General features: G+C 35.1%; 1 protein-coding gene across 4 annotated transcripts in view; it reads left to right on the top strand.

Moving 5' to 3' along the window:
• MRPS35 (mitochondrial ribosomal protein S35) overlaps window positions 1-14912 on the top strand; it is a 47690-nt gene extending 32778 nt beyond the window's left edge. For all 4 annotated transcript variants that reach the window (XM_025995055.2, XM_025995056.2, XM_072765711.1 and 1 more), the window contains exon 8: window positions 9319-14912. In XM_025995055.2, coding sequence (XP_025850840.1) covers window positions 9319-9588 — 270 coding nt within the window. In that variant the 3' untranslated portion in view covers window positions 9589-14912. The remainder of the gene's footprint in view (window positions 1-9318) is intronic.
• Window positions 14913-16102: the final 1190 nt, after the last annotated feature.

Raw genomic sequence — 16102 nt, 5'->3', positions numbered from 1 at the left:
GTAGTTGTGCAATAAACATTTATTGAGTGAATGAACAATTGAGCCACTTGTGGAAAAGAGAACAGATCATGTGGAATGGAAGAGTGCTTCCTCTAGGGTTGTAGTCAGAACGGGTTCTTTTATTGTAGGCAGGGAAGAAAAGAGAGCTCAGATATATATATGTATATATATATATATTTATTTATATATATATTTATATATTATATACATACATTTACAAATTAAATGGTGAAATTACAAATGTTTACTGGCTGAAGTATTAAAATAGGAGTCTGTAGGTTAATCAGACTCTTTCCCTAAATGGTTATCAATTTGAGCTTAGTGGTATTTTAATTACTATCCAGTAATTTGAATTTGCTGTTACTTATACTTTAAAATTAATACATTCCAGCTACATTTCAAAAAAAAGAAACTCTGAAACACCTGTGTACTTCAATTCTGGGTATGATTTTAGAAGCTAAACTTCATCAGCAAATTATAAGATAGGGTGCAAAGTTGTAAGTAAAATTTAATCATAACAGCGTTTTTAAAAATAGATCTAGAAGGACATGTACCAAGTGTCACCAGTATTGATTAGTTTCTTGTTTTTTTGTTTTCTGTAATTTTGTAGAATTATAGATGATTTTTTTCCTTTGAATATTCCATCAGAATTCAATTCTTGATTATTATCCCTCTGGTATTAACCTTATATTTTTAGAGGCCCTTTAATATAACATTGAACTTCTTGCATAAAGACGTTGAAGTTAAAAATATTTGTGTTTTTTTTTTAAACCTATTCCCAAAAGGCCATCTAAAGTCACATAAATGTAAAAATCTTATTTCAGAATTGCTATTTTTAGGTGTAACGTAAGGATACTGCATATTTATAAAAAAAAATACTGAGCCACTTTAACTCTAAAATTTCTAACTGTAACGTGTCATGTTATTAGAAACATCTGTTCTATGTTTCAGTCTAAATCAGTTAAATATAATTGTTTCCCAAATTTTGTCCTTGCCTTCTTTTTTCTTCACATTTTTCCGAATGATGTAAATTACCTTGTTTGTATATGCTGACAACTCTAAACTTCTTATCCTCAGGCCTCTCTCCTAAGCACCCTGTATTATTTGAAACCCGTTGTTGAGAGTCCTAGAAACTCACTCAGGCTAGCCTGAGCAGAAGATACAAGGGCAAGGAATGCTAAAAGATTTCAGGAATGGGCAGGAACAGAAACTAGGACAGTGTGAAGGCTGTCTTTTATGTTTGGACTCTTATTCTTTTCTCTCTGGAGACTGATTTCCTCTCCTCCAGTCTATATGTCAGAAAGCATGACCTTGACTATTTCAGAATTTATAGTACTAGTCATCCCCAGGGAGAGGGAACAAAACTAATACAACTAAACTAAATTTAATTCTCTTTGTATGCAAGCTATAAGGAAGGGGCTCTGCTTCTCCGTGGAAACATTGTCAGGAGTCAATAATCTGCACATAAGGAATTGCCCATTGATAGAGTGGGTGAATTGAATGAATGAATGAACTGACCTAGATCAGGCACTCATGAATCAAAGCATCATGATAATATTACTGTGGTTATGAGTTTTTAAAAAACCCCTTTTAAAAAAAAAAAGAAAAGAAAAATACCAATATATTATGGATAAAATGATATAAAGTCTGGAATTACCTCCATAATAATTCAGTGAGGGCATGGTAAGGGCGCAGTGGATGGAGACCTATGTGGAACCTAGATTGCTGTGACTTGGTTGTTGAAACCAGTTGGTGGGTTCATGAGAGTTTACATAGTGCTGTTATCTTTACTTTTGTATGTGTTTGAAATTTTCTGTAATAGACTCCTTTAAATCACAAAAACAAAATGTATTTAGCCTCATAAAAGATGATTAGCTTAGGAGCGCCTGGGTAGCTTTGTCAGTGGAGCATCAGACTTTCACTCAGGTCATGATCTTGGGTCATATGATCCAGCCCCTAGTCAGGCTCTGTGCTCGGCACTGAGAATTTTCTTTAAAAATGATTACTTATTAATAACAAAATTGGATTTTGTTCCAATGTCAGTATTATTGCATTTGAATAATGAGGTTTTTTTTGTTTGTTTGTTTTGTTTTTTGCCAGCCCTGTCCTTTATTTCACCTGACTGGGAGTTTCAGCAGGTGCCTAATATGAGAAAGCATATGTACCATTTTTCTAAAATACTTGGGTATCAAACCGGGTTTTAGCAAGGGTGCCTAGAGACATCCTGCTTCTCCTAGTACTGCCTAGTACATAGTAGGCTCTCAGTAAATGTTTTTTTGAAAGTGTGCTTAGGGGCAGTCACAAACCAAAACAGAACTTTCTTTTCTAGTGAGCTCTTTTCTTGCAGTTTATTTGTTGAATAAATACTTTTTTTGTTGTTTTTTTTTGTTTGCTATCAGCTTTCCCATCACTTGAATTTTACTGATTATATCACCATATTGTAATTTTTTTTAAGTGATAGTTGGATATAGAGGCTTAATCAAATTCTATTTTGATTTTTTTTAACTACTGCATAATTAGTATTCTTCTACCAGGAAGTACATGGTATCTACTTATTTCTCTTGTGAATTTAGCACCATAGGTTTTTTAAGTTAGAAGTTAGAAAAATTGTTTTTGATAGTGAAAATTATAGGTTTTTTAAATAAATAAGCTTATTTAAGAAACACTGATCCAGACTATAAATTTCCCAAAATCTGTTGTTGCAAACTTAAAAGTTTTAATTTTTATTTGTATGAGACATTGTATTATTCCATTTAGGCTGCTATAACACAGTACCATGGACTGGTCTGTTTATAAACAACAGAAATTTGTTTCTTGCTTTTCTGAAGGCTGAGATATCTAAGATCAGGGCATTGGCCAACTTGGGGTCTAATGAGGGCTTACTTCCTGTTCATAAACAACTGTCTTGCTGTGTCCTCATGTGGCAGAAGGGGCAAGGGCTTTCTCTGGAATCCCTTTTATAAGGGTATTAATCTCATTCATGAAGGCTCCATCTCATGACCTAAATATCTCCCAAAGACCTACCTCCAGTACCACCACTTTGGGAGTTCCATTCCAACAAGAATGTGGGGTAGAAGGGGATACAAGCATTCAGTCTGTAAAAAAAAAAAAAAAAAATATGTAAGAGTTGTCCTCCCAGTTTTAGATTTGTTGAAACTGTTAAGTAGAATCTCTAGGGATCTTGGAGTTAATTAGTAAAATATAAAAAGGATTTCAGAAGCTCATAGTTACAATCCCATAGTACAGATCTGATATATATAACAATATAGTTTTGTTCTGTTTTTGCATTCACTAATTGTGATATCTGCTGTATCTAGACTGCTTTTAACTCCATTTAATTATTAATTGTAGCTATTGTGTTTTTCAATTCAAGATGTTCACTTAATTGCTGATTCCTTATGGTTACCAATTCTTGTTGAAATTCTTTGTTAATTCATATTGGTTATCTTTTCCTCTTTTTTTTTAACACCTTTATTCTTAGTTATTGTAAAGTTCTTGTCTGCTAACTCCATTATCTGGATCATCAGGAGTTCTGCTTCTATTGTTTGTTTTCTCTTGGTTATTAATTACATTTTTCTTCTCTTTAAATGTTTCAAATGTCTAGGAACTTTCTTGCATGCTAGACATTATGTATAAAAGACTCATTGAAGCTTTAATTACTATCATCCATCAGAAAGAATTTCCTTTTTTCTCTTAGGTAGAGAGGATCAGGAATTTAACATTTTAATCCAGTCATGATTTATATAGACCAGGGCTAGGCTGCAGTTTTTGTAAGATTTATTTGCCCTGCTCTGATTTAACCCCTTTTCCTTAGGTATAACCTTATCTTCGAGGCTTTTGATTGAGAACTTGGTGAGCAGCTTCCACATTCTGCTGAAGAGTCATTTGTACTCTTCAGAGATTTTGAGCTTAGCTTGGTAACCTTTAACCTTGCAGCAAAATCTGACAAGAGTTTTAAAAGGGAGATTAGTTGTGTGTTTAGAGCACAACTTCTTCCCTCTAGTGGGACTTTGTCTCCTACACGTTATGAGATTATGGGAGATTTCATTCAGCTATTTAGGAGCCTGATTCTGACTCCCCAACTTCCCATAAGGAGCCTCAGAACTAAAACCAGTCATGTTTGGTGTTCTTCAGTTCTAGTCTGTCATATAAAGCCCTGGATAACAGCTCAAACCTCACTTGTTCCTCTTTTCCCAAGAAGAATCATGCATGAGCTAAGTGCCAGTCTTGTATAGAATTGGAAAATACCCTCCATAAAGAAAATGTTTGGAGATTTTCAGAAGGATCCTTTTCATATCCTTGCAGCCTAGAATTTACATTCATCTAGTCATCATTGATTCTGTAACTCTTTGATATGTATCTTTTCTTTGTTTTTTTCTAAGATTTATTTATTTTATAGAGAGAGTACAAGCAGGGAGGTGGGTGCAGGCAGAGGGAGAGGGACAGAGAAAATCCTAATCCTCCCCTGCTGAATGGGGAGCCCAAGTCGGGGCTCCATCCCAGGACCCTGAGATCCTGACCTGAGCCAAAACCAAGAGTTGGACACTTAACCAACTGAGCCAGCCAGGCATCCCTGTAACTGTCTGATATCTTTAAGATTTAGAGAGGTAATCAATTACATTTGACCCTTGAACAGTGCAGGGGTTAGAGGCATCAACCCATTAGTCGAAAATCTGTATGTGGACAGCCCCGGTTGCTCAGCGGTTTAGCGCCCCCTTCAGCCCGGGGTGTGATCCTGGAGACCTGGGATCGAGTCCCACATCGGGGGAGCCTGCATGGAGCCTGCTTCTCCCTCTGCCTGTCTCTGCCTCTCTCTCTCTGTGTCTCTCATGAATAAATAAAATCTTTAAAAAAAAAAAAAAGAAAGAAAGAAAAGAAAATCTGTGTGTAACCTTTGACTCCTCCAGCATTTAACTACTAATATCCTACTGTTGATCAGAAGCCTTACTGATAACAAATGGTTGATTAACACATATTTTGTATGCTATATGTATTATATACTATATTTTTATAATAAAGTAACCTAGAGAAAAGAAAATGTTTTTTTTTTTTTTGAGAAAAGAAAATGTTATTAAGAAAATCATAAGGAAGAGAAAATACAGTACTGGACTATCCAAAAAAAAATATATATATATATGTATAAGTGGGCCCACACAGTTGAAATCTGTGTTTAGGGGTCACCTGTACTTGCCTTTATTTTAGTTCTAGCTAGAACAGACAGGACTTACTGCATCCTGTTTGAAAGTAGAAATCTTATGTAAAAAAGATAATTTTGAGGGTTTTTTCCCCCTAAGGATTTTATTTTATTTATTTTAGAGAGAGCATGAGCAGGAGGAAGGAGAAAGAATCTCCAGCAGACTCCACACTAAGCATGGAGCCCTGACGCAGGGCCTGATCTCAGGACCCTGATCATGACCTGAGCTGAAACCAAGAGTTGGACGCTTAACTGACTGAGCCATCCAGGCGCCCAAGCATTTTATATTTATAACTCTCAGAAATGGGAAATATTCTAAAGTGACAAGCATTATGGAAAGTATTATTGCTTTTATATCATTGACAAAGATTAGGAGATGTTTTAGAATAGCTTCTTAATATATCACTTATAGACTAGCATCTCTTTCTGTTAGCTCCGTTCTCTCTCCACTGACAAGCTCTATTTGGTTGCCACTCCTCTGTGAAAACATATATTAATGACTAGAAAAGATTTCCCTCAAAAAGTAAATCAGCTTTTATTTTTCCTGCTTCAAAAACAGAGGCATTCTAAAGATGTTGTAAAAATCTTATGTTTATCATAGGACTTCAAAAAAGTAGATTTCTTTTCCTTGACATGAATGCTGTTTTGTGTGTGTGTATGTGTGTTTTCTTATTACATCTGATTAGACATAAAAGGCCTAATACCCAAAGGAGACTGCAGGAAACTGGAGATAATATAGTTATTTTTAAGAACAAACAATTAATGGAGAAAATTAAATCTAATCAGTGATACATTTATCAAAAAGATAACAAGCATCATGAAAGACATTACCTTTTTATCAATGATAAGAAATAAAGATCTCTTCTTTCTGTAATTATTTTATACAAATGTTATAAAAATCAGTGATACAATTTTGTGAGTGGGAATAACTGTAGAACATTTAGACAAGTGTGTGTTTATATTTACCTTGAAAGTTTCAGTTTACTGTTTGATGGGGGGTAGTGATGCCCTTGACAAACATTTTGCAGGTAGGCTAACAAGAATTTGAATCCCACTGTCCTTCATTTATCTTAATAAGCTGTGTTATTAGTAGCAAGCATTTATTTAGTGTTTACTATGAGCCAGGTAATGGGTATTCCATACCTCTTTTAATCCACAGAACAGCACAGAGTCACTTCTAGAAACGCAAGCTTATCACAGTAGTAAGTGATGAAACTAGGATCTAAACTGAGTTCAATAAAACACCAAAGCCCATATTAATTATTGTATGATACCACCTCCCTCTGTGATCTTGAGCAGATCATAGATATATATCCCCTAACTCTGAAACCCAGAAAGCTTTGGAAATTGCTAGTCTTTTCATAACTTATTTGGTGGCAAAATGAGACTTGAATGGATGAAAAGCTATTTATAGCCTTTGTTTATCTCATTTAGTGTGACTGTGCATACACGTTGCTACAGAAATGTTAATGTATTTGATTTTTGGAGTGCTGCCAGTAGATCTTCTCTGGAAATGTTCTACAATATATTGTATATGCCCTGCATTAACTATCTAATATACAAAAAATTCTGAAATCTTAAATGTTCCCAGGTGGCTGTGGCCCTCTATTTAACTTCCACAATACTAGTTTTCTTTCTGGAGAGATGTTAACATCTAACCCAGTAGGTTTCAATAAGAATTATATGAAATAATTAACATATGTAAGCATTTAAGGTCCATGGCATATAATAAATGTTTAATTTATTGGTATTGTTATTATCTTGGAATTTAGCAGAATTTGGATCCTAAAGTTAGGATTATTGAAAACATGTTTTGTTTAGTTTAGCTTGGAGCTAAAACTTAACACTGCTTTGTGTCTGGGATTAGTAGGAATCCATGCCTTCTACAGAATGTACTTTCACTTACCACTGACTGTTTAAAATAGAAGTGATTTTCTCCAGTAAATGTACATTATTCCTTAGTGCAGGATTTCCTAAGCGTTTTTGTGTTACGACACACATAGAAAATTCTTTACTGAGATAACTGGAGGAGGGTGCCCCTGCTACTCCAGGCTCCTGGCCACATGAGGCCTAAGGGGATCAATACCATGGCACACATATAACACTTTGGCAAAGCAGTGTAGCATTATATAGACCAAGTATAAGGGGAAGATAAATGAAATGTTAGAAACTACTAGTGGATTTACTTTGGTTACTTCTTCTGTTTAAGCATCTATTTCAAAGCAGTTAAGAAAATCCAGAAACCTAGGTGAAAGTTATAATAAAAAAAAATTAATCTCTTAATTACTTGTCTTAATTGTCTTCTAGCAGTTAAGAATGAGGTAGATTAGGAATTTAAAAAAGTATGAGGTAGATTTTATAAAAGGGTTTGTTGGCATCTTGAAGATACTTGATTTGTAAGTTAGAATTATGAAGAAACTATGACACTGGGTTAGCATTTAAAGCACTTCCAAGTGTAAATACATTTAATTTAGAGCTTTTTTTTAAGGGGCTGACATTTATTTCTTCTCCAAATATTACAGTAAAAATTATATGGGGTAGGATAATTTGGTCAGTTTTCTTTTTAATGTAAAATTTAGAGTATGGCTGTTAGAAATTATTTGCTTGTACACACAGGGCACAAGAAATTGTTGCACATTATCTACCCACCCTACCCCTCGGCTAAGTCTGTAGCCTCAGGACTAGATACAAAATGGGTATAGAGTTGATTCTCAACCAGATAATGTATTTCTAGCACATTAGTTAAGACATTATCCTCAGCCATAAATTCAGGATAGGGAGGTGGGGCAAACAGTATATAGGGAGCTGAGTATAGATGCCTCACTTTGGCTGAAGAATTTGAGGGTCAGGGGAAACAGTCTACATCCTATTGGTTTCTCTTGAAGGAAAAGGTACTGAGTTTGAAGGATTAAATGAAGATTTCTTTTTCTTATGGTTCTTTGTGGTGGAGGAGATTCTTTCATGGCCTTCAGTGATCTGAATGGGGTTAGCGAATGGGGTTATTGGAGCTGGAGCGGAGTCTAGTGGCCTGTTTGCAGTTGGCAGGGCTCCGCTTAACCCTTTGAGGGACAAACTTCCAATGCTTTTCATGAACTCTTAATAGTTAGGTTGGGAACAGGAAGGCAGAAATGGCAGCTGTCTCCTTGGCACTCACTTAATTCTGAGAAGACTTGGAGTTCTCTGCTCAAGTTGGGGTTTTTTTGAAGAGGAGTTTTCAGATTTCGGACAGCATTACAAATGTTTCTTTTAATACTTAAAAAATGTTTTAATTTGAGGAGTTTACCACCTTCAAAAGTTATAAGAATATTGGGTGATTCCATAATAGCAAATAGCTCAGAGTATGTTATGTGTTAATTTGGAAAGAATGTGGCTGGCATTCAGCACTTCTTTGAACCAGGGCATATTACTTATTAGCTGTATTCCTTGATTTTTCATAGAATGTTACATCTTCATCTAAATCATAAATCCAAATTATATTACTATAAAACCTCTTCTAGCATATTTTATGCTAGAATAGAATAGTAGTAATTTTTTAAGAGAAAACAAGTAGTTACAGATATGGTTTCCATTCTAGGAACAGGAAATAAAGATAATAACAAAACAAAATTCCAGAATATATGAAGTCATTATTATTAAAAATCATCTATTACACGTGTATTTTATATTTTTATTTTATTTTAATAATTGGTGTTCCCTGTCATCCCCACAGGCATCTTACAAAGATAAATACAGTCTCTTTTCAACTCATTATTCTTAACCTCAGAAATGTGAAATGTTGATATGTTAGAGTTTAGGGATTAGATAGATAGAAAGCTGCAAAAAAAGAGTTTCCTATATCTTTTTGGGAAAGTATCGCTTTATGAGTGAACTTTGCAAGGCAGATAAGTGTAAACTATGTGGGTAGAGTTAGTGAGTGGTAGTGGAATAGTCACGTAACAGTGTGTGGTCCTGAGACAGTTGGTGCAGGGGGATAGCAGTGCTATAAGAGAGGTAAGTTGGAGGTGACATACAAAGTGCTGACAGGGACTCTCCACATTTCTGCAAATTCCCTTTCCCTAAAACAAAACAAAACTTTGTTTTTGGGTAGTATTTCTCAGATTTCAGAACTCACTTTTTCCTTTCAGAAAACTGAAGAATGGGAGAAAGATAAGACTGAAGCAGACATGGAAGAGTATATATGGGAAAATAGCTCCTCTGAAAAAAATATCCTACAAACACTTCTCCAAATGAAAGCTGCTGAGAACAATCTGGAAGTAAATGAAGAAGAGCTCCTTGGTACAAAGGAAGTTGAAGATTACAAAAAGTCTGTTGTTAGCCTTAAGAACAAGGGGGACAATGAAAATACACTTTCTCAGTACAAAGAATCAGTGAAGAAACTATTAAATCTAATGTGATTTATGTAGAAAAATCTACTTGATGTATTAATTTTATGATATATCTGTGATCATTATCTCATTTGATATAAATTTGAAAATGCTAAAAAAAAAACATCAGATTTTTTAATTTCAGACGTTGATTTAGTGATTCATCAGTTACGTAAAAGACCCAGTGCCCTCCTTAATGCCCATCACCTGTTACCCCATTCCCCCACCTTACAGCAATCCTCTGTTTATTTCCTAGAATTCAGCGTCTCTTATGGTTTGCCATGCCTCAATTTTCACCTTATTTTAGTTTTCCTTTCCTTCCCCAGTGTTCATCTGTTTTGTTTCTTAAATTCCACATATGAGTAAAATCATATGAATTTGTCTTTTTCCAACTGACTTATTTCACTTAGCGTAATATCCTCTAGTTCCCATCTCTGTTGTTGCAAATGGTAAGATTTCCTTCTTTTTGATGACTGAGTAATATATATATATATATGTGTGTGTGTGTGTGTGTGTGTGTGTATATATTACATACATGTGCTATATATATATATCACATCTTTTTTATCCATTCATCTGTCAGTGGACTTCTGGGCTCCTTCTGAATTTTGACAATTGTGGACATTGCTGCTGTAAACATTGGGGTGCATGTGCCCCTTTGAATCACCATTTATATACCCTTTGGATATACCTAGTAATACAATTGCTGGATCATAGGATAGCTCTATTTGTAACTTTTTTGAGGAACCTCCATACTGTTTTCCAGAGTGGTTGCACCAGTTTGCATTCCCACCAGCAGTGAAAGAGTGTTTCCCTTTCTCTGCATCATTACCGACATCTATTGTTTCCTGAGTTGTTAACTTAGCCATTCTGACTGGTATGAGGTAATATCTCATTGTGGTTTTGATTTGTATTTTCCTGATGCTAAGTTATATTGAACATTTTTTTAATGTTGGCCATTTGTATGCCTTTGGAGAAGTGTGTATTCATTTTTTCTGCCCATTTCTTGACTGGATTTTTTTTTGGGGGGGTGTTAAGTTTGATAAGTTCTTTACAGATTTTGGATACTAGCCTTTATCTGATAACACATTTGCAAATATCTTCTCTCCCTCTGTAGGTTGCCTTTTAGTTTTGTCTAGTATTTCCTTTGCTGTGCAAAAGCTTTTTATCTTGATGAAGTCCTAATAGTTCATTTTTACTTTTGTTTCTTTTTCCTTTGGAGATTTGTCTAGCAAAAGATTGTTGTGGCTGAAGTCAGCTTTCTGCCTGTGTTTTCTAGGATTTTGGTGGATTCTTGTCTCACATTTAGATCTTTCATCCATTTTGACTTTATTTTTTGTGTATGATATAAGAAAGTGGTCATTTCATTCTTTGCATGTCGCTGTCCACTTTTCCCAACACTATTTTTGAAGAGATTGCCTTTTTTCCAGTGGATATTCTTTCCTGCTTTGTTGAAGATTAGTTGCTCATAGAGTTGAGGGTCCATTTTTGGGTTCTCTATTCTGTTCCATTGATCTGTGTGTCTGTTTTTTGTGCCAGTACCATACATACCGTACTGATGCTTACAGCTTTGTAACAGAGTTTGAAGTCTGGAATTGTGATGCCTCCAGCTTTGGTTTTCTTTTTCGAGATTGCTTTGGGTATTCGGGGTCATTTCTGGTTCTATGAAAATTTTAGGATTGTTTGTTCCAGATCTATGAAAAATGTTGATGGTATTTTGATAGGGATGCATTGAATGTATAGATTGCTTTGGGTAGTATAGACATTTTAACAGTCTTTGTTCTTCAATCCATGAGCATGGAATGTTTTTCCATTTCTTTGTCTTCCTCATTTCTTTTATAAGTGTTTAATCGTTTTCAGAGTACAAATCCTTTACGTCTTCGGTTGGGTTTATTCCTAGGTATCTCATGGTTCTGGGTGCAATTGTAAATGGGATGGATTCCTTGATTTCTCTTTCTTTGGCCTCATTGTGTATAGAAATGCAACTGATTTTTGTGCATTGATTTTATGTCCTGCCACTTTGCTGAATTCCTGTATGAGATTAGCAATTTTGGGATGGAGTCTTTTGGGTTTCCCACCTAGAGAATCACGTTATCTGCAAAGAATGAGAATTTCACTTTTTTGCTGATTTGGATGCCTTTTATTTCTTTTTGTTGTCTGATTGCTGAGGCCAGGACTTCTAATACTATGTTGAACAGTAGTGGTAAGAGTGGACGTCCCTATCGTGTTCCTGACCTTAGAGGAAAAGCTCTGTTTTTCCCTTTTGAGGATTATATTTGCTGTCAGTTTCTTGTAAATGGCTTTTGTGGTATTGAGGTATGTTCCTCCTGTTCCTACACAACAGAGAGTTTTTATCAATGCTTTATTTTGTCAAATGCTTTTTCTACACTTATTGAGAATGTCATATGGTTCTTATCCTTTCTTTTATTAATGTGTATCACGTTGGTTGGTTTGTGGATGTTGAACCACCCTTCCAGCCCAGGAATAAACCCTACTTGGTCGTGGTGAATATTCCTTTTTAATATACCGTTGGATCCTATTAGCTAGTGTTTTAGTGAGACTTTTTGCATCCATGTTCATCAGGGATATTGGTCTGTAATTCTCCTTTTTGGTGGGGCCTTTGTCTGGTTTTGGGATCAAGGTCATGCTAGCCTCTAATGAGTTTGGAAGTTTTCCACCATCTGTTTCTAATTTTTGAAACAGCTTCAGAAGAATAGGTATTAATTCTTCTTCAAATGCTTGGTAGAATTCTGTTGGGAGGCCATTTTGCCCTCTACTCTTGTTTGTTGGGAGATTTTTGATTATTGATTCAATTTCTTTGCTGGTTATGGATCTGTTCAGGTTTTGTATTTGTTCCTGTTTCAGTTTTGGTATTTAATATGTTTCTAGGAATGCATCTATTTCTTCCAGATTACTTACTTTGTTGGTATATAATTGCTCATAATATTCTCTTATAATTGTTTGTATTTCTTTGGTGTTGGTTGTAATCTCTCCTCTTTCATTCATGATTTTATGTGGGTCTTTTTGTTAAATCTAAGGGTTTATTGATCTTATTAATTCTTTCAGAGAACCAGCCCCTAGTTTCGTTGGTGTGTTATACTCTTCTTTTGGTTTCTGTTTCATTGTTTTCTAATCTTTATTGACTCACTTCTGCTGAGTTTAGACTTTATTTTTGGTTGTTTTTCCAGCTCCTGTAAGGCTAGGTTATGTATTCTAGACTTTTCTTATTTCTTGAGAAAGGCTTTTATTGCTTATATACACTTCCCTCTTAGAAGCGACTTTGCTACATCCCAAAGGTTCTGAACTGTCATGTTTTCATTTTCATTTGTTTCTATGTATTTTCAAAATTATTCTTTAATTTCCTGGTTGATCCATTATTTCTTTAGTAGAATGCTCTTTTTTTTTCTTCCATGTATTTGTTTTTTCAAAATTTTCTCTTGTGATTGAGTTCAAGTTTTAAAGCATTGTGATCTGAAAATATGCTTGATACGATCTCGGTCTTTCTGTACTGATTGAGACCTGATTTTTGACCCACTATGTAATCTATTCTGGAGAATGTACCATGTGCACTCGAGAAGAATGTGTAATGGCCTATTTTATACAGAGATGTTGAATGTCTCATATAATTTATTGAATACTGTACTGAAAGTGAAAGACAGAATCGTTGTATGGGTATGAAGTGGTTGTCAGTGTACTGGTTGTTTATTCTTGTGATCACATGGCTGAATAGGAGCTGTGGCTGCCACCGCCCAGCATCACAAAAACATATCATCACATATCACTAGTCTGGGAAAAGATCAAAATTCAACATTTGAAGTGTGGTTTCCACAGAATGTGTTATTGCTTTCACAGCATTGTAAAATCGAAAAATCATAAGTTGAGTCATAAGTCGGGACCAGCTGTAATGATTTTGGTTATTTGGAGAGCTAGGCCCAGAACCCAGGCCCCTGAATATAGTTCAGTGCTTTTTTACATAACTCTCTACCCAATGCATTTTTCATAGATGCCATTTCTGATTAGAAACAGCTCCTTGGAAGTATTTTCTAACCTGGAAAGTTTGTTCCATTCCTCCCCTTTGGGCTTACTTCAGCTGTGTTTAGCATCCTCCTTTCTGTTTTCTGGGGTCAGTTCTTCAAGCCCAAGCTTACAGAAAAGTGGGAATGGAGGTTAACTGGTATTGGTCTCTCTAGATCCCCAGTTTGAGCTTCTACAGCTCAGAAAAGAGATAAGGGATAAAAGGACCTAGAAATTAATTGGAGTAAACTATAAAATAAGAACTACTCTATGAAACATTCCATTCAATTTAGCTGTCAGTTCAGTATTTTTAAATATATCTGTTACTTCTTACCATTTCCAAAGTTGTGATTAAGTTAAAATAGAGGAATTACTGAGTTTGTTGTTTGTCTAAGACTTATTTTGCCTAACAGAATTAGAGAACATAAATGAAAGCCAAAAAGAACTTCAAAACAATTATCCAAAGGATTTATATGAAATGAAGGTATGATATACTATTAACAAGGCCAGGAATCTATGTTGTTGAGGACAGTAAAATGAACTTAATTGCAAAAAGGAGAGATGAGTTGTAATCCACTGTTTGAAAATAATAAATGAAAAGCAATGTTCGGTAACACAACTTTTAGGTCAGTTTAAAACATACTTTAAATATATTGAAATGGTATATTTCCTAGAGATTCATGGAGTTTAGAGAAATTCAGATGCAGAAAGAGGATTGAAGAAGGAAACATTTTGAAAACAGGTTGAGGAGAAATGATCATTTGAGAACATGTAAAGAGGTGGTTGATTAGGGTCATCTGTCCTGTAGTAATAATACAATGCAGATGAAAGCAGTAATGATACGTGATAAAGAATTTGACCTGGCCCAAATAGAGGTTTTGACCTTTGCCTGCTGCTTTTAGAAGGTCATTTATGTCATACCTTATAGGAGTATCTTTGTTTAGGGTGAGAGCCAGTCACAATAGATTTTAGAGTGGGGCTGGCCACACCTGACAGTCTCAGCCATGCCAGAAAACCAATGATTTAGTGAGGGGCATTGAGTCAGCTGGGATCAGTCCACCTGGCAGCAGAGATTAACCACACAGGTAATCTCTGTAATACCCATGTAATAGGCCTCTATAAAAATTTTGAGCACTGAAGTTCAGGCAGGTTTCTTGAGTTGGCAAAACTCTAGGCATATTATACACTGGTACAGGAAAAGTAGCACATTTTGCTTCCAGGGGAAGAGGACACACACAACACAGAGAACCCTGTATGACTTCTTCCTACATGCTTCTTCCTTTGGCTGATTTTAATCCATATCCTTTCCCTGTAATAAACCATAACCGTGAGTATAACAACTTTCCTTGAGTGCTGTGAATCATTCTAGTCAATCAGTCAGACTTGAGGTATTCTTAAGCCAGATCTCCCCACTCCAGACTGATACTTGGTGTCTTGTAGAGCATTGTACCCTCTAGTCTTTGCAGTTTGGTTATCTCCAGGCAACTGGCCTGAAGACAGGCTGTAACTGACACCTAATGGCATAATCTTACAGTTGTAAGATTAATACAGAACTGCCTCAAATGGAAAGCAGTTACTGTTACTGTAATTTTAGCAATGATTAAACAGCACTGTTATTAGTCGGATCTTTGTCCTTTATTAATTGAGCCAATATGAACATAACAATGAACATAATCATTTATCCTTATAATGAATCTAAGGGATATTTGCTGCATTAATATACAGTTACTGCTGACTTCAAACTTTAAAGTTACGTAACTCAGAGGTTGCTTGAACATGTAGGCAACTAAGAAATAGGACAAATCTATTTCCTTAATTGTAGCATACTTCAGTTCTTATGTTGCATAGATTCTTCCCAACACTGGTAAGTATTTCATAATACTGGCCAGTTACAGACTTTTAAAAGAGGTCTGGCTAGTTACAATGTTGGACAAATTTCAGTATCATGGTTACTTTGCAACTGAGTGTAACAATTGGTTACACTTGGCCTTGGTTTTTGACTGGGCCTTGAGAATCTTTGATTGTTTCTTAGGAAAGTTTCAAATTCTATTCAGTTCTCTTTTGGTCCTTGTGGTTTCCAGGAAGGACATGGTTTCTAGGCCTGCAGTTTTTGCTTCCTGGCTGACTCTATTCTGGTCATACCTACAGCCTAATAAATTTACTCAGTTTATCTGATGGTCTAAGGTAGTGGCTGAAGAAGGGAAGGGATATGAGTTTATTTTCTTACAAAGGTAAATATGTTTTCTCAAATTATGATCATTTCTATAAAACTATCAATTTTAGGAAATGAGCAAATTCTGTGAAACACCAAGGGGGGGAAAAATTTTAGTAGCCCTATTTTTTTGAGAAACCTTTAAACAACTTGTATATATTTTAAAGAAATCTTTTCAAATATTGTATATACAAATAATTTTTAAAGACTGCTTGCTTCCTGAATTATTTATTTATAATTTTAGGATAGTTTAAATCTTTATATCCTCCCTACATAGTATGGGCATGATATTTTTTTTAATTAATTTTTATTGGTGTT

Source organism: Vulpes vulpes, chromosome 8, assembly GCF_048418805.1.
Source record: "Vulpes vulpes isolate BD-2025 chromosome 8, VulVul3, whole genome shotgun sequence".
Lineage (NCBI taxonomy): Eukaryota > Metazoa > Chordata > Mammalia > Carnivora > Canidae > Vulpes > Vulpes vulpes.
Note: the sequence above shows the minus strand (reverse complement) of the source record. Positions and strands in the feature narration are given on the sequence as shown.